At 33.0% G+C, this 23367-nt stretch overlaps 2 protein-coding genes across 2 annotated transcripts; both read left to right on the plus strand.

Moving 5' to 3' along the window:
- The first annotated feature begins 2760 nt into the window (after positions 1 to 2760).
- LOC144564516 (uncharacterized) lies at positions 2761 to 3537 on the plus strand. Its single transcript, XM_078314114.1, has one exon. The coding sequence runs from the start codon at positions 2761 to 2763 to the stop codon at positions 3535 to 3537; it is 777 nt and encodes a 258-aa protein (XP_078170240.1).
- Positions 3538 to 9100: 5563 nt separating this feature from the next.
- On the plus strand, positions 9101 to 12850 carry LOC144552496 (BTB/POZ domain-containing protein At2g13690-like). The gene is made up of 2 exons (XM_078300476.1): positions 9101 to 9819; positions 11726 to 12850. The coding sequence occupies exons 1-2, from the start codon at positions 9280 to 9282 to the stop codon at positions 12599 to 12601; spliced, it is 1416 nt and encodes a 471-aa protein (XP_078156602.1). The 5' UTR covers positions 9101 to 9279; the 3' UTR covers positions 12602 to 12850.
- Positions 12851 to 23367: the final 10517 nt, after the last annotated feature.

Genomic DNA, 23367 nt, shown 5'->3' on the forward strand with positions numbered 1-23367 from the left:
AATAAACGGACCGGACAACCCAATTTGAAAAAAAAACCCGTTGTACCCATACCCGTTTACCCGTCTACCCGGACCCGCCTACCCGTACCCGTCTACCCGCCTACCCGTACCCGACCCGTTTCAAAATTTGAATTTCAAAATATTTTTGGCGGCCTACTTTTAGAATTCAGATTCAGTGCAATACCTGACTGAGTAGAATGAGATCTGAGCCGTCAATTTTAATTTGGCATGAATCTCAAATTGACCCCTATAGAATTCAGATCCAGTGCAATACCTGACTGAGTAGAATGAGATCTGAGTCGTTAATTTTAATTTGGCATGAATCTCAAAACGGACTCCTATATCTAAACGGACTTCGGGATATGTCCTTTAACTTGGCACGAATCTCAAAGCATAAAAATTCAGAAAAAACAGAAAAGGAAAAAAAAAAAAAAACCCGCCCGTACCCGGGATACCCGTACCCGTCAACCCGCAACGGGTACGGGTAATAAACGGGTAGGGTAGAGGTTTTGGGAAAACTACCCGTCTACCCGTTGCGGGTTGTACCCGTACCCATCCTACCCGTCTACCCGCCCTACCCGTTACCCCTAACGGGTTACCCGGAACGGGTCACGGGTAACCCGTTTGCAAACCACTATGTAACAGGGGTAGGCAATTGCCTACCTCTGAATTAATTTTTTTTTTTTTTTTGGACCAGGCTTTTCACTGGGCTTGTTTCACTGAAATTGTTTTGAGATTGTAAATCTGCCTATCCCAGGCCCAAACGGCCAAACCCAATAACCTAATAACCCAGAGCTGAAAATAAAAAAAGAATATCTCATCTCCGCTAGGTCTGCGTGAAGGAAAAGAAGAGGAAAAAACAGCTGCCTCCGCTAGCCCTGCGCAAAGAAAAACTCATCGCCATTCGCCACTGCCTTCACCCTCCGCCTACGCTGCCCTCCGCTAGCCCTCTGCCAGCCCTCTGCCAGCCCCGCCTCCGTTAGTACTTTATGAATGATTTACTCATATTACACTCTGAATTGTGCAGTTAAGCTTAAGCTTCAGTTTTCCTTGATTTAGTACTTAATTGTGCAACCTAAATTGGTACTCTGAATTAGTACTCTGATTTAGTACTTCCTTGATTTAGTACTTTGAATTGTGCAATTGGGCACCATACAAAACTAAACCAATTCAGTTCAATTGCGCACCATACAATTGGGCACTCTGAATTGTGCAATTTTCCTTTATAAACAGTACAAGACTTACATTAGACAGTGAATTTTGCAATTGGGCACTCTGAATCGGATTTTTACATCAGACAGTGAATTTACCTTTATGAATGTGTTTTATTGTTTACCATCTGAGTTAGGCTTATTTACATCAGATAGTACATGAGGCTAAGAGGGTTTGGCTGAGGCTCAGATTAGAATTGAATCAGGCTTATTTACATCAGATAGTACATGAGGCTAAGAGGGTTTGGCTGAGGCTCAGATTAGAATTCAATCAGATAATTAAAAATTTAGAATTGCTTAGACTCTTGCTTAACTCTAATTTTTACTTTGAATTTGTTAATAGAGAATGGGACAGATACTACACGACGGCATCTAAATTTCCAATTGATTCATCTTCACAAGGATCACAACAAATAGGGCCTAGCTTGGGCCCTAGTAGTTCTTCATCTTCACAAGGATCACAACAAATAGGGTATAGCTTAGGCCCTTAGTTGAAACCTTTGATGTTCATTTATGTTAAAAAAAAAAATTTACAACTATTTATATAGTTATGCTTGCCTACCCTTGATTGAATTCCTAGCCTCGCCACTGATGGTTATTATGAGGTATATAAATCATTTATCTTCGCAAAAAAAAATTTAGATTTGACACGATTCTTTTGTAGCTAGAAACCGTGTACAATGAATCAACTTTTTCATACATGATACGCGCGGACACGGTTTGAACTATGTGACATTAGCTTATTAAACCATGTATATATATTGATAGTACACTAGTATGTCTCTAAAAAAAGACCTTGAACAATATAATTTTAAATTAAAAAAGAGAGAATGAAATTGTAAAATTATTATTTTTGTTTTATTCCCTAAATTATAAGTTTGGCCAACTTTATTCCTAAAAAAACGCGTTTTCATATATTTATTTTCTAATAAAAAAGAACGAAAAAGGAGAAAAAAGAATGTTGCCAACGGTTTTATTTTTAGAAGAGCCAAATATGTTGCGCTAGCATAATCTTTTTTTAACTTGAGAGCTAATTATATAATTTAAGAGGATTGAAACCAATCGGAGAACTCCAAACAGTAATTAATTAAGTTCTCCCTTTTAATTTCCAATTCTTTCTATCTAAAATTCTAAATGGATGAGCAAACATTGATGGCGATTAATGCTTATCCAAACTTTCAAGATTATCATGTATTGTTGATCTCTCCGACTGAAATTTCATCATCCAAAAAAGCAGTTTGCAAGAAGAATTCGAATGAGGAGGTTAACATAGATCCGGAAAATGGATGGCCATTCCTGCCAACTGAGTTGCTCAACTAAATCATGACACGTCTCAGTTCAATGGCAGACTTGTCGAACTTTCGCGCTGTCTGTCCTACTTGGCGCTCTCTTCGCCCTGAAAATTTGGCTTACCAATCGCCACTACTCTTGCTTGCATCTCCAAAGAAAGACATATTTGGGTTGTATGATTTTACCCGTAAACGTCTCTATAACATGCGTCTCTCCATACGAACCCAACAAGAGCCAGAAGAGCCATATAACATCGAATATGCCAGGATTCACAGAGATTATGCTTTATAGTATATTTACTGGTGACCGCATAATGTTACCGGCTGTCAAACAGGCAGAAGGTGATCTTCGATTTATCTTTTCCTCATCTCCTGCCTCTCCTGGTTGCTTAGTCGTGATGTTCCAATGTGGTTCGTTCTCCTTCCACTTCTGCTGTATTGGTGACATCGAGTGGAAGTGCCATTGCCTTTGCCTTTCCAGATTACACTCGATCGATGATATGATCTTTTTTGATGGGAAACTTTATGTACTAACTTTTGGAAGGGAATTTATTTCTATTCGTTTTGGCTATTGTCTTGAGCAGATTCTCGTTGAAAAAGTGGAGGTGCTTGCTAAAATGAGTACTGATGAGCATTCGTTGCAGTCAAGATTGTGTCTCGCTCAATCTTGTTCTGAGCTACTGCTAGTTCGGAAATGGAGAACTTATCACTTCCCTTTTGATCACAAATACATCGATAGGTTTAGTATTTATCGCTGGGACTTTAGTGCTGGCGCTTGGACACAAGTTTCTAGCCTTGGTGGAAGGGCTCTTTTCTTTACTGACAAATTCATGGCATCAGTTCCTCCCACATGCTTCGGTATACAAGCAAATTGCATCTATTGTTATCCACCCCGTAACTGTTACCACAGTCAAATGAAAACTATAATCTGGTCAGAGGGTTCCATGGAAGACGGAACCTTTCGGACTGTGTGCCCTGAACCACCTAGTAAAGAGTTGACTTCTGCTATCACATGGATCCTACCAAGCATGTCGTAGTTTCAATTTTGAAATTAATTTGAATTTTCTTCTTAGAAGGAAATTTATGTCATGCGATGAATTAATGGAATTAGATACATAGAGCGTTTATATTAAATCATCAATGCATTTTTTATTGCTTTAGTTAGCTGACAAAAAAGCCATGAATTTAATACTTTATACTTGCTACATAAAGTTTTTATACGTAGTTTAAACTTTTTACGCTAGATTGATTTTTACGGTTTAAATTCATTGTTTGAAGTAGTGGCTTGATGAACTTAAATTCATCGATTGGTTTCAAAGATTTTGTATATAAGCGCATCTGATAGGTTTTGCATTTAAATTCATTCAGTCGGCATTTAATAGAAATTTTAATATTGGTCCAAAATTCTTTTTATTGGTGCCATAAGCTCCTTTTTATTTGTTATGTGAGGAATTAATTTGAGTGTTAGTTTGCAGTAATATTGGTGCCATAATCTGCTTTTGCTTTCTTTTTTGTTGTTTCTACAAGTTAGCAAGTGCGGGACAAGAAATATGAGGATAAACAGAGAATAGAAAATTAGTTAATTAAATAATAAATCTCGCTCTCTACGTGGGTATTATCCTATTTAGTACAAGCTTTACATGATAAATAATATAAATTCTCGTGTATTATAGAAAAATCTTTGATTATAAGTATTCTACTGATGGAATTAGTCAATCCCAAGAAGCCTCCAAGCAGAAAACTAAAGTGTCGCAAGAAAAATGAGCCATATCAATATATTAAGCCTGTAATTTTTTAAGTAGAGAGAAGGGTCCTATCAGTTCTGCAAAACAAAATACTTTAAACACTGACAATTTTGGAGGGAGCTGTGAAAAAAAAATATTTAAGAATATTTTTCAAATGTTTAATGTCAACACAATTGATGAACTCGAGCAACCCATCAGCGACGTTTTATAGAAGAATCTACTGAGTGACATCTCATTTGAGAGAGAATTTGAACTGAAAAGCAAAATTAAGCATTGAAACTTCAAGAATAAAAAATCAGCTGAAATAAAAAAAAATCTCTTTCTAGGAGAGGTAGAAGTAGCATTTTTCACCACGTGTTCAAAATAATTTCAAGACAAAAAAAAGGCCCACGTCCTTCCAAAATCAGAAATAAATCTGACAGAAACCTATTATCTAGATTCCAACCGTTGATTGAAAATGTTGTCTTTACAATTCACCGTTATACATACAGAGAGAGATTAGCTATCATGCTTTGGAAGATAAAGTACATTTTCTACTTTTCGCTCATATATATCAATCTGAAGCGCTCAACGTGTTTTTCATATTTAAATTTACATGTAGACTCAATTTTTTATTTTTGAAATTCTTTAACTATCTTTTTAGTAAAATAGTAAAAAATAATTGAACTTTCAAATACCAATATACAACTTGGATGCCCTTTTGGAGAAAATCGAAGACATTGTTTGGCCGAAAAAAAATTGATTGGATTCCATAAGCTCACAATACATCACCAACAAGTGGAGAAAATTAACAATGACCTGACACAATAACTGGCGTTCTATACTCAATCCCTAGAACGGAGGCACCTCTCTCTGACTCTCCAGCGAAGAGCGTTCAGCGAAGAGCAGGGGAGCAGATCATCAAGGACCTTGATTTTTATCTTTCTCTGAGCCAAAGTACTAATTAGCATAGACGAATGCAATGTATTATAAATTAATTCTACCGCTCTGTAGGTGTAATTAGTGCTATATATATATATCAAGGGCCCGTTCAAAATAATATCAGGAGTTTGTGTTTGTTTTGATCAATATATGACTGGAAATCAAATATCTAGTAATTAAAAACATTGACAACATTTCCTTCAACAACAAAAACAATAACAAGAAAGCTTAATGTTGTAAATGAATTTTAAGAGATTTATATGTTTAATTTTTATTAGCATATAAGAATTTAGGAGCTAGCAAGTACATGGTAACAGCAAGAGTTCATAGATTAGTCTTGGCGGGTGTATGACTAAAAATTAAGTCTCCTTTAATTAAAAATATCAATAAACAAACACAATGGGCTCTAAATAAATTATAGCTTATTTTATTTTTTTTATTAGAACAACAAAATCCATGAGCATCTAGATAATAATACATAAGAATTGAATATATATCGTTTTGGTGATTATATATAGGACATAAAATGGAGTCATCGTTACTTAAAACTTAATAAGAAAATTAGTACATTGTAAATGAATTTTTGTATTTTTTTAAGGTTATGAATTCTTGTATATCCGTGTGCGTAATATTTATTCGGCTTTTTTATTTTGTACCAAAAAAAAAAAGTTTAAGAGCACGTACATAATAATATTTAGAGATTTTATATCTGTTTTGTTGGTTATGTAATTCAAAATTCACTGATTAAAATATAATAAACAAATTCAATGCGCAATAAATAAGTTCCAACATATTCGTGTACAACACATTAGTTGTTTTTTTTATTTAGCTTTTAGCTTAAAAAAAAAAATTAGCACACAAGTAGCAATATTTAGAATATATCTATCTATTTTGATGATTATATTACTTGAAAGTACTTTTATTAAAAAAAAAAACAAACAAACAAACACAATTTTAAATAAATTGCAGCAGATATTTGTGTGTCATATTTGTTGTATCATTTTTTATAATCATGAAAAGTTATGGAGCATAGACATAATAATATTGCGACTGTATCTGTCTTTCACGATGATGATTAACTGGCATTTTGTCCCATTGATTAAGAATATTAATAAATAATAAAATGTGTTATAAGATGGAACATTTGGGATTATTTAGAAGGTGAGGATTTGGGCATATATATAATATTTCTTTAATTAAATTAATGATTGGGCAAATTGCGGTAGTTGGTGGTGATTATAGACTAACTGCACTTGTTCAATTGTTAACTAGAATTCTCTTGATTTAATTATGTCAACTTGCTTACATGATTTTATACAAGAATTTTGATTGTTCTCTGTTGTTTAAATCATTTTTTTTTTGTAAATAAGAACTAGAATATTGAAGTATGATAATTACTTTATACTATAATCTGTGCAACTCGACACAGCCTGTATATATTTAAATTATAGATCCATGTTTTGTTTTGTTTTGTTTAGCATCAAGTTCAAATTTTATGCAAATGCATTAATTAATTGAGGATGGTGGAGGTTTTAAAGATGATGATTCTTAATTCTTTGAGTATGATGCCCAAACTAAAAAGAGTTGTTGGTAGGTTATATTCTCAAACTACTAAATAAATCCTATAATTGTTTTCCTATTGTGGATGGTGGAACTAACACTGATTATTTTTTAAACCATATCATGATTAAAGCATAAAGAATTATAGAACAATTATAGATCTAGGATCCAAAAGAATAGTACAAAATGGACAGGATACTGCTTTTTGGTTAGACATATGGCAAGGAGAATGTAGCCTTTACTGCAGTTACCCTAACTTATTTAAAGCCACTTCTCATCCAACCATTTCTGTTGCTCAGGTTTTTAATTCAAATTCTCAGCTTACTATTACATTTAATAGGCAACTTACTGGTATTCTCCTTGTTGAATGGAATAGCTTGAAAAATAACTGTCTCTTTACTCCCACTATAGGGCCTGACTTAATCACATGGAGATGGAATGCAAATGGCATTTTTTCAGTACATTCCCTTTACAAATGGCTAGAGTATGGAGGAATTAAAAATAAGACTTTTACAACAATTTGGAAAACTAATATACCCTTAAAAATTAAAGTTTTTCTATGGCTTCTTAAACAAAACAGAATTTTGACTAAATCAAATTTACTTAATAGGGGCTGGTCTGGTAATGCATCATGTATATTTTGTGGAGAATTAGAGACCACCGATCATTTATTTGTTACTTGTTATATAGCACAGTCAATTTGGTCTTGGATTGCTAACCACAATGGTTTTAATTTTAATTGCGAAACAATCGAGGACCTTTGGCTAATTGATAGTTGCATTCCTTTGAAAGATAAGCTTTTAGTGGAACTTGTAAGAGCAGCTACCCTTTGGACATTATGGTTAACTAGAAATAAAGTTTGCTTCAATAATACTTCTATTCCCTCAGTAGCTAGCATTAGTTCTAATATAATCTCTTTAGCTTCATTTTGGTGCAAAATTAAAAATGATGACACCTACTTTAAATTAACTTTGATCTTGCCAATGCATGCTTGTAATTTAACTCAGGTAGGCATGGTTCATCTTATGCCGGATACTATAGAGGACCACAGTCAAGATACAGAGGAAGGAGGTCTTGGATCAGAGGAAATGGATCTCTCAGCATACCTGGTAGACAGGGTTGAATCTCACCACATGGCCTCCTCCTCATCTGATACAAGAATAAATGGAGGCTCTCTTTTGGATTACAACTCTGCCTCTTTTGATGCTTAACTTTTTAGTTTATTTTTGCCATTTCTAGAAGTTGCTTAATTGGTTGTTTTAGTAGTTGGTTTTGTAATATTGCCTCTGCGAATATTTGACAGTATGGTTATCTTGCACAATGAGATTGACCTCGTTGATTTTTGTATAACTGCAACATTTTGTTTCTATAAGAAACAGGTGGGGGTTACCCACTTTTGTCAAAAAAAAAAAAAAAAAGCATGAAGAAGAAATGAAACATAGGTGCCTAGCTCCATATACCGTCATACCAGTTAGAAACTTGTAATTAATTGAAGTGCTTACGCATATATGCCCCTATGAACATTTATATTCATTAATCATCACTATTTCACTGCTGCATATCTATATATATTCAGACAAAGAAAAAAGAGACGAATTTCATTTATTGAAATAACACCCTTAAATAAAGTTCAGATGAATCATATCCCCTTCAGACACTTATCACTTTAGGAGCATCTAATTTTTTTGTCTCGAATTTAAAGTTGATTAGCTTTATAAAACAATGTCCGTGACTTCGATTGAACAATTCAGGGAACTAGACATATCATGTAATTGAATGAAAACATTATAGTTGGTGCAAAATGCAAAATGATGTGTTTGTTATACAGACAAGATGGTACATGTGATAACATTTAAATATAGAACAATACAGATAATATCACGATTAGGGAGTCGAGACGAGCTTTAAACACAAATGTAAAAATAGCAAATTATTCAAGTACGAAATTCGATTTCTAGAACATTTATGCAATAAGGCATTTAATAGTTTATCCAGGATTAAATTTTAATTTAATGCGGCTCTGATCTGATCTATCAAAAGACAAGAAACAATTGCATGTTTGCAACAACCTTACCCTTTTTCCCGCATTCTCTGTGACCTATTTAAGACTCCACTGTTAAGGATCTGGATTCTCTGGGAATGATTGACAACAAACGTATCGTGTCGTTCTCTACCGACAAGTGGTTCCCGCAAAGATATAAATCATACGAAAGGATATATATATATCTGGGTCCCAAATGTCGGTGAAAAGTTACATTTTAAGATACTTTCTATCTGACATAGAAAACTAATCCACTAAGCCTATCTTTTCTTGATTTGACAGTAAGCCTATCATTTATCTGAATTTTTTTCTATCACTTGTATTTTCAGTCAGCAAGAGAAATAAAAAAAAAATAAGAAGCCAAGCCGAAAGCGTGAGAGAGAGAAAGAGAAGAGAGAGAAGAGAGAGAAGCTCGAGACCTCTCTACTCCACCTACAAAATCAAATGCGGAGGAAGAAGAAACCCTAGCTCGGAAACTAGCTCGAATCTGAAATTCACTTCGATTCCACGCAATGTCGACCACCTCCGCAGGACTCCGGCGAACTGCCGCGCGCCGTCCGGCCATACGCCCGACATGGTGCTGCTCTTTCTCTCTCGATCCCCAGACGCCCCAGTCAAAACCTTACTCACCGATCTCCAAGCCTCCTTCACTCACCTCACGTCGCATCCTCTCCCCAGGCCGGGTCTCTCCTATTGACTCTGACCCAATTGATACGGATCCGATCCAAGATCCGCAGGAGAAGAGACTTTCTTCTGTGGAGGAGTCGAGAGATGGGGGCTCTTTCAGAGGTTTCAGGGTTAGGCTGAAGGGAAGAGAGGGAGATGTGGTGATCTTAAGTGAGAAGGAAAAGGAGATGATCTGTGAGAACAGTGAGGTTTTTAGAGGTTTGATTGGTGGTATGGACTTGAACAGGGGTTTTGAGATTGAATTGGATGGAATGGAGGGCTTAGAGGGGTTTAAGGCTACAATTGGATTGATGCGAGAAAAAAATCAGAATGAGATGTGGTGGCTTGCTAAAATCGGTGTTTCTGGGGCAATTGAAATACTTGAGGTGAGAAACTGAAGCTATTATTATTTAAAGGTTAAATTAGTAAATTATATGTGCTACTAAGGTTAATTAGTAATTCAGTAGGATTGCACAATTACCAAAAATAACCCCCAGAAAGCAACAGTACCTAAAATTCGCATATAGTGGAATGAGTGAATATTTAATCTCTTAGTCAGTTAGTCCATATTCCGTCTTAGTACCAAGATTCCTAGAAAGCCTACCTGAAGAAATGAAAGACCAAAAAAAGGAATAAAATAATAAACATGATTCATAACTACAACCTATCATTCCAAATTATAAATAAATATGCCAAGGGTATTAATTTCCTTAGTGTGAGGCATACCTATTTACATAACCATTTTCTAAGCTTAACCAACTTCTGGGGACTCTTAACAAAAAGAGAAAATTAATTACATTCCCATGAAATTTGCTATTTTATTTACCCATATTTGCCCATGAAAACCATAAAATTTGTTATTTACCAATCAAAACTTAAATGCTTCATTAATGTCCCAATTTCTTAATTTAATAGATTAATGGCGATGTGCTGAATTATTTTATTGTCCATCTGAAAGTTCTTTTTTGTTGAAGTGTGTTTTGTGCATTCTTTAGAAAACCTTGAGATAATCACCAAGTTCATATTATTGCATGGCATAATGTATACCTAATAGTCCAATAGATATCCTTTTCCCAAAAGAGATATTTTCCAACAAATATCCAGTTAGACCAGCATACATTATTTGATTAGTACTTGTGATAGTCAATAGGCTAGGAATGATTGAGTCACTTCAGCAATCCAAATCCAAGTGGTCTTGGCCGAATAGTGCAACAAAGTAACATGATTGTCTACAATACCTAATAAATTGTAAAAAGTGCAATTGTCCCAATCAAATGAGAAAGAGTGAAGCACTCAAAGTTAGATTATGGCATGGGTTTTAGATTCAAATCCTAGCTCAATCGTTTTGCTGCTTTTGTCGCTTGCAAAACTTTTCTTGGCAATTGCAATGGCTTGCTTGGTTTGTCCTTCTCTTGTTTGTCTGGGAAAGAGAAAGAAAGTAGGGGCATGACTGATCCTCTTTATTGATATGTATTAACGAGGGAACTGAAATACTGAATGATTAATTTTGACACCAAACAACACGATACTTTCCTTCTTGCACGGAGAATCTTTATAGGAATTAAGTGTTGTTTGGCTTTGCACGGGAATCATTGTGCACATAATAAGCCACTTTAAATATTGTGAAAGTGCTTTTGGCAAATTGAACAATTTTGTTTACCAAAATTATTCTGTACTAAACAGAGGTTTCTAGTTAAGATTGTCCCTTGAAAGTGACTCGTGTCACTTGTCAAGCTCCAAGTTTCACACAAGGCTGGTGACATGTCAAATGACACTAGGTACATGTTGACTTGTGAAAAGTTTTAAGTTGTAGTAGAGGGCAAATGTAGATGCAGTAGAAGCCAACAGGTGTAAACAAATTAGTAGTAGGATGTGGAAACCAGTGCATTACAGTTGGTTATCAGTGGAATGTATGATTTATGCTAAGCTTATTTGAGTATGTGCCTTTAACTGATAGTAATATCAGTGTAGATTCATCATTGAAAGTGTTATGTACACTTTAAGAAGCATAATTGTGATATAAATAGCATGGAGTGGTACAAAAAAAAAAAAATATTAAGACTTAGTAACTAGTCCTTGAAATTTTGAATTCTCACCTAAATTTATGCAATAAAAGATAAAAGGGGAAAAACACATTGTTTGACTATAAAAGAGAAGTAGTGATGGCTGCTTTTGTTTTAAGGAAGAGCAATGAGATACTAACAAATTGGTTCTTCTGTCTGTTAAATCTTTACACCTTCAGTTCAAGTTTTTCTATATACACTTAAAAGTTCTTTTATTTGATTTTCTCAGGTGTCCTTCTCCATTAGGTATGAAAGAGGAGTCGCAGCATGCCTTACATATCTAGAGGCTGTTCCGTGGACCGAGAATGAAGAAGAAAAGCTCAAAATCCTACTCAAAGCCTATTCCTTTGACAAAACTCTCACACAAGATATTTTATCTCGGCTCTATACTGCCAGTCTTACCTCTTCTGACAATCTAGTAGTGCCCCTTATTCGCTCTGTCACAAAAGGTCCCAACTCTAAATCTCGGAAAGAACTGCATTCTCTAATGAATGGTATCCTATCTTCTAGCTCCATGTACCAAAAAGACATTGCAATGCTAAATAAAGAGGGGATTTATGACCTTTGCCACTCTATTTTAGATTCTCTTTTGGTGTTATTCAAAGAGGAACAACCTTCTGCAGAGAGAATTTCACAACAACTGGAGAACCTACATTGGTTGTCAGAAATTCTCATAGAAAAACAAATTGGAGAAGAATTTATCAATTTGTGGATAAACCAACGTGAGTTGATCAGCATACATGAAATAGCGTCTCCTATGGTCAGATATGAGCTCAGCCGGGTCTCCGCCACTATATTCATTTCTCTCGGGAGAGGAAAAATTCACATAAATGGAGAGAAAAGATTTGAGTTTTTTAATTCTTGGTTTGGGCCTATGTTAGTTGATTTTGGATGGTTGAGACGGTGCCCAAAAGGCCTTGACATAAGGATGTTAGAAGAAAGCATCGGCCAGGCACTTTTGACTTTGGCAATGCAACAACAACAGAGGTTTTTCATGGAGTGGTTTAGGGTTTTTAGTGAGCGGGGGAGAGAGTGCCCCAATTTGACCCGGGCATTTCAGGTCTGGTGGCGTAGGTCTTTTGTTAATTCTGTCACACAGAGCTAGATTTGGGTGGTAGGATTAAAAACTTGGTGTGATTTGTTATCTTTTGCCTCCTCTTTTCTGTGTCTGGGAGTTCAATTTCTTATTTGGATTTTTTTATTTAGATGGCCATAGTAATATTCATCCCGTTTCACGCCAGAAAGTCTATTTAGATCCAACCTAGTGTCTAGAGATGGGAGATAGTTATCGGCCTTTGTTTGTATTGTGATGATTGTAAACTCGGTCTTAGTGGTTTTGTACAGAAGCAATGAATGGTTGTGGTTCGGTGTTCATTATAAAACTTGTAGTCTATGTATATGAGCTTCAAGTTTTAAGCTGTCTTTGCCTAGATAAACTGATCAAATCATAAACCTGTGTCTGATTTTCTAATTGGCATGGCCCTTCGGCCAAACTGAGAAGGTTGTATGGTGTAAGATTCAATTTCGAGTTGTATGTTTTGGTACTGCTGGTATAGTTTTGCCAGTTCTTCTTAGCAGCCCGTATTTTATAATCCGTCCTTAAAATTTAAAAACCAGGACAGAAAATAGCCGAAAGGTCCATCAGGCCAGTGCTTAGTTATCATATCCCCGTAGTAACAAAATTCATAAATTATTCATGAATAATTTGTAAATTAATTCAGATAACTAATCAACAAATAATTTGGCAATCTGCGATTTATTTATTCATCTAATGCACAAATTATTTGCGAATAAAACCAAATTTATGAAGAGAGAAACTGTGAATGTTAGAACGTATTAAATGCGAAGTGACTTGGGTACTGGGAGCGAGTATCCGTACATGTGGGAGTAGAATACTCGCTGCCGGATCAAAATCAATTCGGTGCCTATTTATTAGAATACAGGAATTCCATTCTGAGATTTGTATTAGACTGAAACTGACGACTCGGATCTCATTCTACTTGGTCATGTATTGCACTGGTTCTGAATTCTGGTAACCGGACCAGGCCTCCTGGGCAGCATATTTTCAACCCTCTAGTTAAAACGTCCAATCAACTTCTGCGCAAACATTCAATTAGCTTTCTCTTTTTCTTCAACGATCTTCTGTGACTCTGCATTTTTATGTTTATTTGTGAAACTTTCAAATGTTAGGCTTGCTTAATCGTTTTCTCTTGATAATTTTACTATTTTTGATATATTATTTCAAATATAAAAAATATTTTTTTTCTGAATCACTAATTTAAACCTCGCCAAACTTGTTCGTATTCTGAATTTATCATTACGCATATCACGAATTGATAACAATGGTCCTCTTCATTAAATGTTGGAATAAAAATGGATATTCCAGTTTCTCTGTGTATCCCTGTTTTTTTTTTTTTTGTACTTTTTTGGATTATGTTTAAATAGCAGTTTGCAGTGATGAGGTCTCAATTGAGAATATAGCAAGTTATAACAACTAAAGGAAGATTGTTCTATATAGTGTTTACATTTAGAAAGAGATTTCTGATAGCATCTAACGAGTCCAACTAGTATGATATCAGTATTATATAACACTAACTCTAAAACTGGTTGGATAGACTTCAAACGACGAATTCAAACCGTTTAAACAGATTTATTGTATGAGTGATGCATTTACATGCAAAAAAAAAAAAAAAAAATTAGTTATTTTAGTACCAAGTCAAGCGGTCAAAAATGTTGAAAAATGAATGCATTAAAATTAACTTAAAACTCTCACATTTGACCGCTTGACTTGATATTAAATAAATTCGAAAAATTATAAATTTTGCATCAAAACGAACAACTAATGAAGTAAATCGCTTTGAACGGTTTAGATTTGTCGTTTGAAATTGATTCGATAAGTTTTGGAGTTAATGTTATATAGGTTGAAATGACACTGATATCATACTATCCAGACTCGCATCTAACACATTAATTCTTCATGCCACAAGTTTTAATAAAGTACAAGAAAAAAATTTCGTACCATAATGTGAGAAAATAGAAAGAGGAAGATGGTGTTTGGTTGAGTGAGAGTCGAGACGAATAATAATATGTTTTGATTTAAATCTAAGCTCAATAATTATGTGTATTCTTTCTATGAATATTGAACTGATTTTTGTATGTATTAAACAAGAATCATAATTATTTTGATGTAAATCTAAACTCCATTTTTATGTGTTTTCTTTTTATGAATATTTGATAGAATTTGAGAATAAGAATTTTTTTTTTAAAATTTAATTGATTCTATATGTTTTACATTAATGCTACATGCCTACATCTCTTGTTTTATTATAATTCATAGCCTTCTTTTATTATACCGTTGGCTATTTCCTTATTTACAAAATGTACAATATTGAAGTAATTGTAACGGCTACTTGAGGTGCTGAGCTGTTGGCTATTGATGGACGGCTGTGGTTGGCTGTATTGGGGGATACTTGTTCCCGGAACGCTATTCTCTACAGAGGTGTGCGGAATTTTTAATCTGGTCTGTTCGTTTTGATCAGACGGACCAGATCAGATCTCAAAATTTGGACCCCTCTGATCTGATTTGTCCGATCAAAATGAACGGATCAGATTAAAAGCTCCGCAGAGAATACTATACTCGCAGAGGATACTCTCCCACTTGTTCCCTCGCCTCTGTGTTATAAAAGATACTGACGCTCTTTTAAGGTGTTCCGTGTTCGTGTATTTTTGAAGCTTATTTAGTGATTAAGTACAGTAATTAACTATCAAGACTATTTAGAGCAACATTTCTGCTGGTATGTATCAATTCATAAGTCATATCATCTTTCCCGTTTATCCTTAAAATCTCTGATGTGCCTTTTCTTTTTCCATTGACTTTCGTTCGTGCTTAATCAAGTGGGGAGCAATGGAGAAAAGAGGAGCGAGAAAAAGAGAAAGTATATACTATGTAACTATGTTTGCCTGTTTGGAATTAGACCAAAAGAGATGGAGAATTTCTGAAAAAAAAACGAAGGTGAAGTAAATTAATGGAATCAGATCTCCTGCCCTCTGTCACCTAGTGTAATTTGGCGATATCATTCCTGCCTCCAGGGGTAGACGATTCGGTTCCTAAATTAATTGATATGTTTTGTCACCTAGTGTAATTTGGCGATATCCAAAGAAACCCAACCGTTAGGGAATGTTGGTCTCATGTTGTTTTCCATGTTTTCAAAATCTCTTGTAAACCCACATCATTTTATTTTTTTTGATGAAAAATTAAACTCCGTCATTTAAATTACATGAATGGCTGAAGTAAGATATAAAGATGAAGGTACATTTGAAGAGAATGATGGGACTTTAGCAAAATAATTTGATGTAGTTATAATGTCACCAAATTAAATCATAATACAAATATCACTATAAGTGACAACAAATATTAAATAAAGATGCAATGGCTACTTGTTTGAAATTAACTGAAATTTTAAAATTATCAATGCAACCGAAATTCTAAATAAATTGCAAGAATACAGATGACATGAATTTATTGAGAAAGAATTGATCACAGTGTTGATACGCAAAATAAATATTTTCTTGAAGAGGGTTCAAATGCGTTTATTTTTTGTGTCTCCATTATGTCTCCATTTTTAAAAACGTTAATAAATCAAAATTTCAATCATAAATGTCAAAATAAAACTGTTAGAATTGATCTATGTTATTTTCTCTGTGTGCTCATACAAAAAATATCACATTTCGATTTTGTTTTTATGTGAATCGATCACTTGAAAAATCAATGTCTAGAAATTATCCACATTAGTATGTTTTTACAAGCTCTTGATGACAATAAAAACAAAATTCAAATATCACAATTTTTTACACGTGCATAGATAAAATGATGTAGATCATATCTAACGGTTTTATTTTGACTTTTAATTTTAAATTTTGAGTAATTAAAGTTCTTAAAAATGGAGGCGTGATGGAGGCACAAAAAATAGAGACATTTGAACCTTCCTCTATTTTTTTTACAATTTTTTTTTAAAGATGAAGGTTCAAAATGACTCCATTTTTATGTCTCCATCATGCCACAATTTTTTAAATGTTAATAACTTAGAATTATAAAACTCAAATATAAAATAAAACTGTTAGATTTGAACTATATCATTTTCTACATGCACATATAATAAAATTACAACATTTCAACTTTGTTTGATTGGTCTCAAAATTTTGCAAAAGTACATTGTTTTGGACGTTAATTTTTCAACTTATTAATTTATATAAAAACAAAACTTAAAAAGTGATAATTTTTTCATGTGCATGTAGAGAAAATATAAAGATCGCATCCAGCGGTTATATTTTGACATATAAGTTTTTAAAAAATTGTTATTAAAAAATTAAAAACTGAAAGTATAATAAAGACAATAAAATTAAAGTATTTGAATCCTTCTCTTTTAAAATATGGATATTTAAAAATAATATTTGTGAGTGATGTAATCCTTCTTTCTGCAATATGCTTAGTTGCAAGTTGGTTACATCTACAACTCAAATAGAAACCAAGACTTTCGTGGTTCAAGAATGTTGAATCTCGTCTCAATCATCATTTGTCAAGACTTTTCGGAGTAAGTTTTTTGGCTTCGATAGGGCATTTAGTCCATATCACTATTCCTGGATCTAGAGAAGAATACGATAGGTGAAGTAATTTCTTAGATGTATCACCGCACCCTCAAGGGTTGGGACCCCTTCCTACGGGTCAATGGAATCTTTATGCTCAAGATCCTGGTTCGAGTAATCATGTAATTAGTACTTTCCAAGGAGCGGAAACTGCCATTCTAACTCATCTTGGAGAATTCCATCCACAAACACAAAGTTTATAGTTGATTGATATCGCTCATCATAATTTAGCTATTGCCTTTATTTTTCTAATTGCTGATCATATGTATAGAAATAATTTAAAAATTAAACATAGTATCAAAGATCTTTTAGAAGCACATATTCTTTCAGATGATCAATTAGGACGTGGACATAAAGGTCTTTATGACACAATCAATAAAATTGTTGATTGTTGTTAAACACAATTAACGTTGCATCTCAAATTATATAAATTGTTTAAAAGCAGGAGATACAGAGTAGCGAGGTTTATTCGAAATGAATTGTGCTTGTACTAAAAGATTTGAAACATATGCCTCTCTGTTTTTTTTTAAATGATTTGAAATATTATGCACAGAGATGTTACTTTATAGTTTTATCTGATCATTTTTTTCTAAGTTTCAATCCGAACCCCAAGTTGGGTATTTATTGGGCCGTGATTCACTCTATATTGGACTATTTAGTTCGTCAAATTGACCAATTTATCTTGTCTTATTTGAATTTTTTTTTAAATAGCGATCTCATTAAACTTTATTAATTAATAAGAAAATTAAGTTAAAATAAGTTTATTGATAAACTTGATGAATTAAATTTATTATTTTTAATAAACTATGAATATATGCACATTGATTTAACGAAAATGTAAAATTATCTGCAAAATTCTGATTAATCTGTATTAATTGATTGGCAGTATCACATTAATCTGACATGTACATATTGTTATTTACAACACTATTTAAAACCAAAATAAAACAAGCAAACTAAATTTTTATTTGATTTTAAAAAATACAACCAAACCATCCGAATAAACTTATTAACTGAATTAAAATCAAACCATACATACCGAAGTAAATTTCGATTTGATTGATTGAATCGAAATAACAAGATTAATCATAAAAATAAATATTTTTCTATTTTTTATATATTCTTTAAAATGAATTTAAAAATTTTGTTTGATTCAGTCTAACCGATTTTAAGCGAATCAAACAATATATATTATGTCGTAATTTTTTTTTTAAATGTTTGGTTTGGATGAAGAACAAGTTTAATTTTTTTTTAATCGGTTCAGTCGAATTGGTTTTAAAAAGTTTAAACCAAATCAAATCGAATTTTAGAAAATAAAGTAAACCGATCTATTTAACCAGAAAAGTAGTACGGAAATTGGTAATTACAAAAATTCAAATAAAGCCATCTAATTTCATCTACTAATAATAGTCAAGTCCGTCTCTCCTATCTCTTCGTCTCCGCTCTATCACATCCGCCAGTAATCGAAATTTCGTCTTCCGTCCAAAAAGGACAGAGGGCGGAAATCGGCAGCAAACCCCCCTCGCTCCACTGCTCCCGCCAACAAGTCACCACCTTCTCTCAATTCCACGGTCCCACCGCAACTTCTGTACCTCCTCGTTGTCTTTTACACTTTTCGGAAGAAGCGAGAGTCGGCGTCAGCGACGATAGCCCTAGTCGCTAGCTTTCTCGTCTTCTGACCCCTTCAATCCTCTTCAACATTCGTTATGAGTTTCAAGAAGAGTTGGCGACAATAGCCCTAGTCGCCATCCCTCATGTCTCCTAGCGCCTACAACTCTCCCACCAACACCCTCGCTACACAAAATCCTTGATTGGGAAGGGGAGGCCGAGGCCGCATCAGCCTCTCCCACCCGCAAACCTAGTGGAAAAAAGAAAAAATATGATGCCCTCTTTCCTCCGGTCACTAGCCAGTCGATGCTAAAAGTCGTCGATGTCTACTATCGATGGAGAACATTTATTTTGTTTCATTATTTTAGTTGTTAGATGTTGAGATTTAGATGTTAATGGAGTTTGATGCATATGACATTTTGGATGTAGAACGATTGATGTAATTTATGCTTAATTAATAAAAATTATACTTTATAATCACTGTCAGTTTTAAAAAAAAAAAAAAAATAGTCCCAAGTCATATACACCTTTTGACTCTTAAAATACTTCATATCTAGCCAATTTGACGATTTGTTCTATCAGTTTATTTCGGTTGGGTGAAATAAAGACAGCCTATGATCTGGACATGCTCTAAATTTATTTAAGTGGTTATAATAACATACTAATATCTATTTGTTTAAATTCGAACTACTGAATATGAAGGGCTCGTCATTTTTTTCCCAATTAAGAGACAATTTAGTCAGGCTCTTATGATAATTGAACAAATGTGGCTATAATTTGACAATAGCAACCATGCGAGAAGTTTGTAATTCAGTAATAATTTAACAATGTCTTTAAGTTTGTCATTCAGGTATAATAATATTAGTTTTATTATATTAATATATGTATAAACTACAAAAAAAAAAATATAAATTTATCAATAATATTGAATAAATGACATGTAAAATATGTATAACTGCCATAATTTCGAGTACAATATGTATGTTTACAGAATAATATGTGTATGTTTATAGGATTATATGTGTGTGTTTACATAATAATATGTGTATGTTCACAGGATACTATGTGTATGTTCACAGAAGGTGGTCCCCAACAGCTATCACGCGTTTTTATGTTGACAGGATTTGTTGAATTAGTTTACATGATTTAGTATTGATGTTTACAGAATTAGTTGAAAATATCCGGGAATTTTTGAGAAACTGGAGTTGGAGAACTGTTAGCTGTTTCCTAGTATTATTTCAACATAAGCTCTTAAATCACAAATGCTCAAAAAGCGTATTTGAAAAAATTGTAAAAACAGAATATTTACCAACAAAGAAAAGCACATTTGAATGTTTCTTTCCACTTAACTCTTTATCGAACTACGAGTCTACAAATAGTTTGATTTTCAGCCTCCTTTGAAACAAAAAGAAGTTTGAAAGTAACTTAAAAGAATAATAAAATAAAACAGTTGGGAAGTTGAGATCTGATGCAATGAGGTAGTCATTTGTTAATTTATGAAACGAACAACGACATGCATGATGTGGAGCACTCAGTATGAATAATTATAGATACCAAGATTCTAATTATTTCTTTATGTATATCTGGATCCTCTCTAGTAACTCAAATTTTGAGTTTAGATTCTAACCGTCAAATCAAAATTTGAATCAATCCGATCCGAGATAAAATACAAAAGTTCTGCCAAAACAGATCTGATGGTCCGGATTTAAACTCAAAATTTGAGGTATGTTAGGTGATATAAATTGTGAGGGTCTACCCATCAGATCATTCTTTTCATTTTTCTTTATTTCGATCAACGAGACAGTGGTACTGGTGTACTGGTATTAGTTTGCTGCTTTACTGTAGCTATAATTGTATATTTTCCAAATGAGGAGGGTTCAAATGCCTCCATGTTTTTGTGCCTCCATCTTTCTCCATTATTTTCAAAGTTCAAACAGTCAATCCGAACCGCTCAACCTAACTTCCATACTAAAATATGTTTGGAGACCAAATTTTATATTTTTAGGAATTTTTTTACTATTTTTTTAGATAGGTACAAAAATACTGTTTTTAGATGGTTCAGATTTACTGATTTTGTATCTATCTAAAAAAAAATAGTAAAAAAATTCCTAAAAATATAAAATTTGGTCTCCAAATATATTTTAGTATGGAGGTTAGGTTGAGCAGTTCGGATCGACTGTTTGAACTTTAAAAATGATAGAGAGAGAATGAGGCATGATGGAGGCACAAAAAGCATTTGAACCCTCCTCTTTCCAAATACACTTGAGAAAAATATACTTGATCTATTTAGCAATTATTTTTACTTGACCGTAGTCAACTTTTAGTGGAATTTCATAATACATAATTTTCGGCTGCATTTGATTTGATGTTTGTTTTTGAAGACCAGTATATATTTTAATTTTTTAAGTTGTGTTTGTTAAGGATTAAAATATAAGATTTGTAACTATTTTTGTAAAATGACGGAGCTACCCCTCTTGTGTGTTATTACTTGTGTAGCAGCGACAATCAATTCGGATAAGTTGAACATGTCTACTTAACTAAAACATAATTGGTAATAAATAAAACACAATTCAGTAAGTAATTAATTAATTCAATGTCATCGAGCACACTAAGTAAACATAAATTATTAAGAGGAGAGTTCGCATGTCTCCAATTTTTAACCTCTATTTTTAGATATAATTCAATTTATTTTCTCTATGTACACATAAAAGATCATTACATTTTGATTTTATTTTTATTAGTATCAAGAGCTTGCAAAATACACCGATGTGGATAAATTATGGATGTTGATTTTTCAACTTATTAATTCATATAAAATCAAAATCGAAAGGTATTATTTTCTATGTATATATGTATATGCAGAGAAAATAATATAGATCAACGTATAACACATTTTGACATACAAATTTTATATTTTTTTATTATTAGAAAATTAAAAGGTGAAAGTTAGATGAAGACATTTGAACCCTTTTTATTATTTAAAATATCTTCAACTAATTTAAGCTAAATTAACATCTAACGGAATTTATAGAATATACAGTTACATTACACAAATGAATTTTTGCATCTGTTTACCAACTTTTAATAGGAAGAATATCAGAATTGATTTCCACCGTTTGAAAGACAATATGGAATTTTTTTTCTTTTATTTTTGGTAACAAAATTAATAGATTGGGTTTGAGAACTGGAGATGTATGATGCTCGCTAGATCTAGTTCATATTATCTCGAATGATTTTAAAAGTTAAAATCACAATGATCCTCACCATAAACTTTTTAATTTAGTTATAATCCTCTGATTAAATCAATATGGGGCGTCCAATTATTTTAGTTTGCTTGAAATCACCCTAAAGATATATTATAATTGTGTTAACTAAAACATTTAAAGGAATGATTAGGAGTGTCAACGGGTACGGTAAGGGTCGGATGGAAGCATTTTCATATCCGTATCTGTTACAAATTGTCCTTACTTGTATCCTATCCTTACCCGCTACAAATTATCTTACCTGTACCTTACCGTTATCCGTTATGATTGTCGGATAACGAAATGATAGCAGGTAAATAACGGATAATACTAATATAATTATAATTTTATTATTTTAAAAAAATATATTAAAACATATACATTCATTTCACACATGCATAGTATTTTATTGAAAAAAAATTATGATCATGCTAAACACGAGTAAACCAACTAAAGTACTCTTTTCAATGCTTATTAATATATATTTTATAATTACCCGATCAAGTAATGAGTACGAAATAGGCTTTACCCGTACCCTAATCTATTTTGATAATGAAAAAAAATCTTTAACCTACCCATACCTGATAAGTTTACAAAAAAAAAAAATCTTACATGTACTCGTCTTATCAGATACGATACGGATTAGATAAATGGATAAAAAGGTGTCATTGACACCCCTAGAAATTTGTAACTATTGCTAAAACACCCCTAGGAATAATTTATGTTGTTGAGGATAATTTCACAAGTGTTTTGTCTGTCAACAAGAGCGTGTCATAATTTTTGCAAGTTCTGATTTCATTTTCTATCAGATCTTTATAATTAACATTTAACAGCATAAAGGTGTTACTTATTTGGTACTCGTGTTTGTAAAATAATAGATGCTAATTGAGCTTATTTATTGAACTTCTACCTTTGATTAGAGTAAACTCCTTACTCTGCATTTAAGTTGTCAAATGAGACGTAAAATAAAATGATTAAAATGAAGTAAGATTTAATTCATATTGAATAAGTTATTATACATCTTCAGACGAATTTAATTTACTTCACACTTAATCTATCGGTATCGGTAGTACTCACTTTTACATATACATATTCATTTTTCAATTTCGTACTGCTCTAACAAATTAATTCAAGCAGCGACTTAAACTATCAAACGAGAAATCAAATAGAAGAAGTAAGCGTTTAAAATTTAGTACTAATTAAACACTATCCATACTAAATATTTTATTAAAAAAAAAAATTTCGGGAATGACTTGGAGTTTCTAGACATTTTGCAGAGTAGATCTGGTACAAACAACGAAGCAACTTTATAAGAGAGGTCATCATCATTCATCATATGTGTTTTTTTTTTTTTTTTTTTTTTTAATCAATGGGAATG

The sequence above is a fragment of the Carex rostrata genome, chromosome 1, assembly GCF_964058835.1.
Source record: "Carex rostrata chromosome 1, lpCarRost1.2, whole genome shotgun sequence".
Classification (NCBI taxonomy): Eukaryota; Viridiplantae; Streptophyta; class Magnoliopsida; order Poales; family Cyperaceae; genus Carex; species Carex rostrata.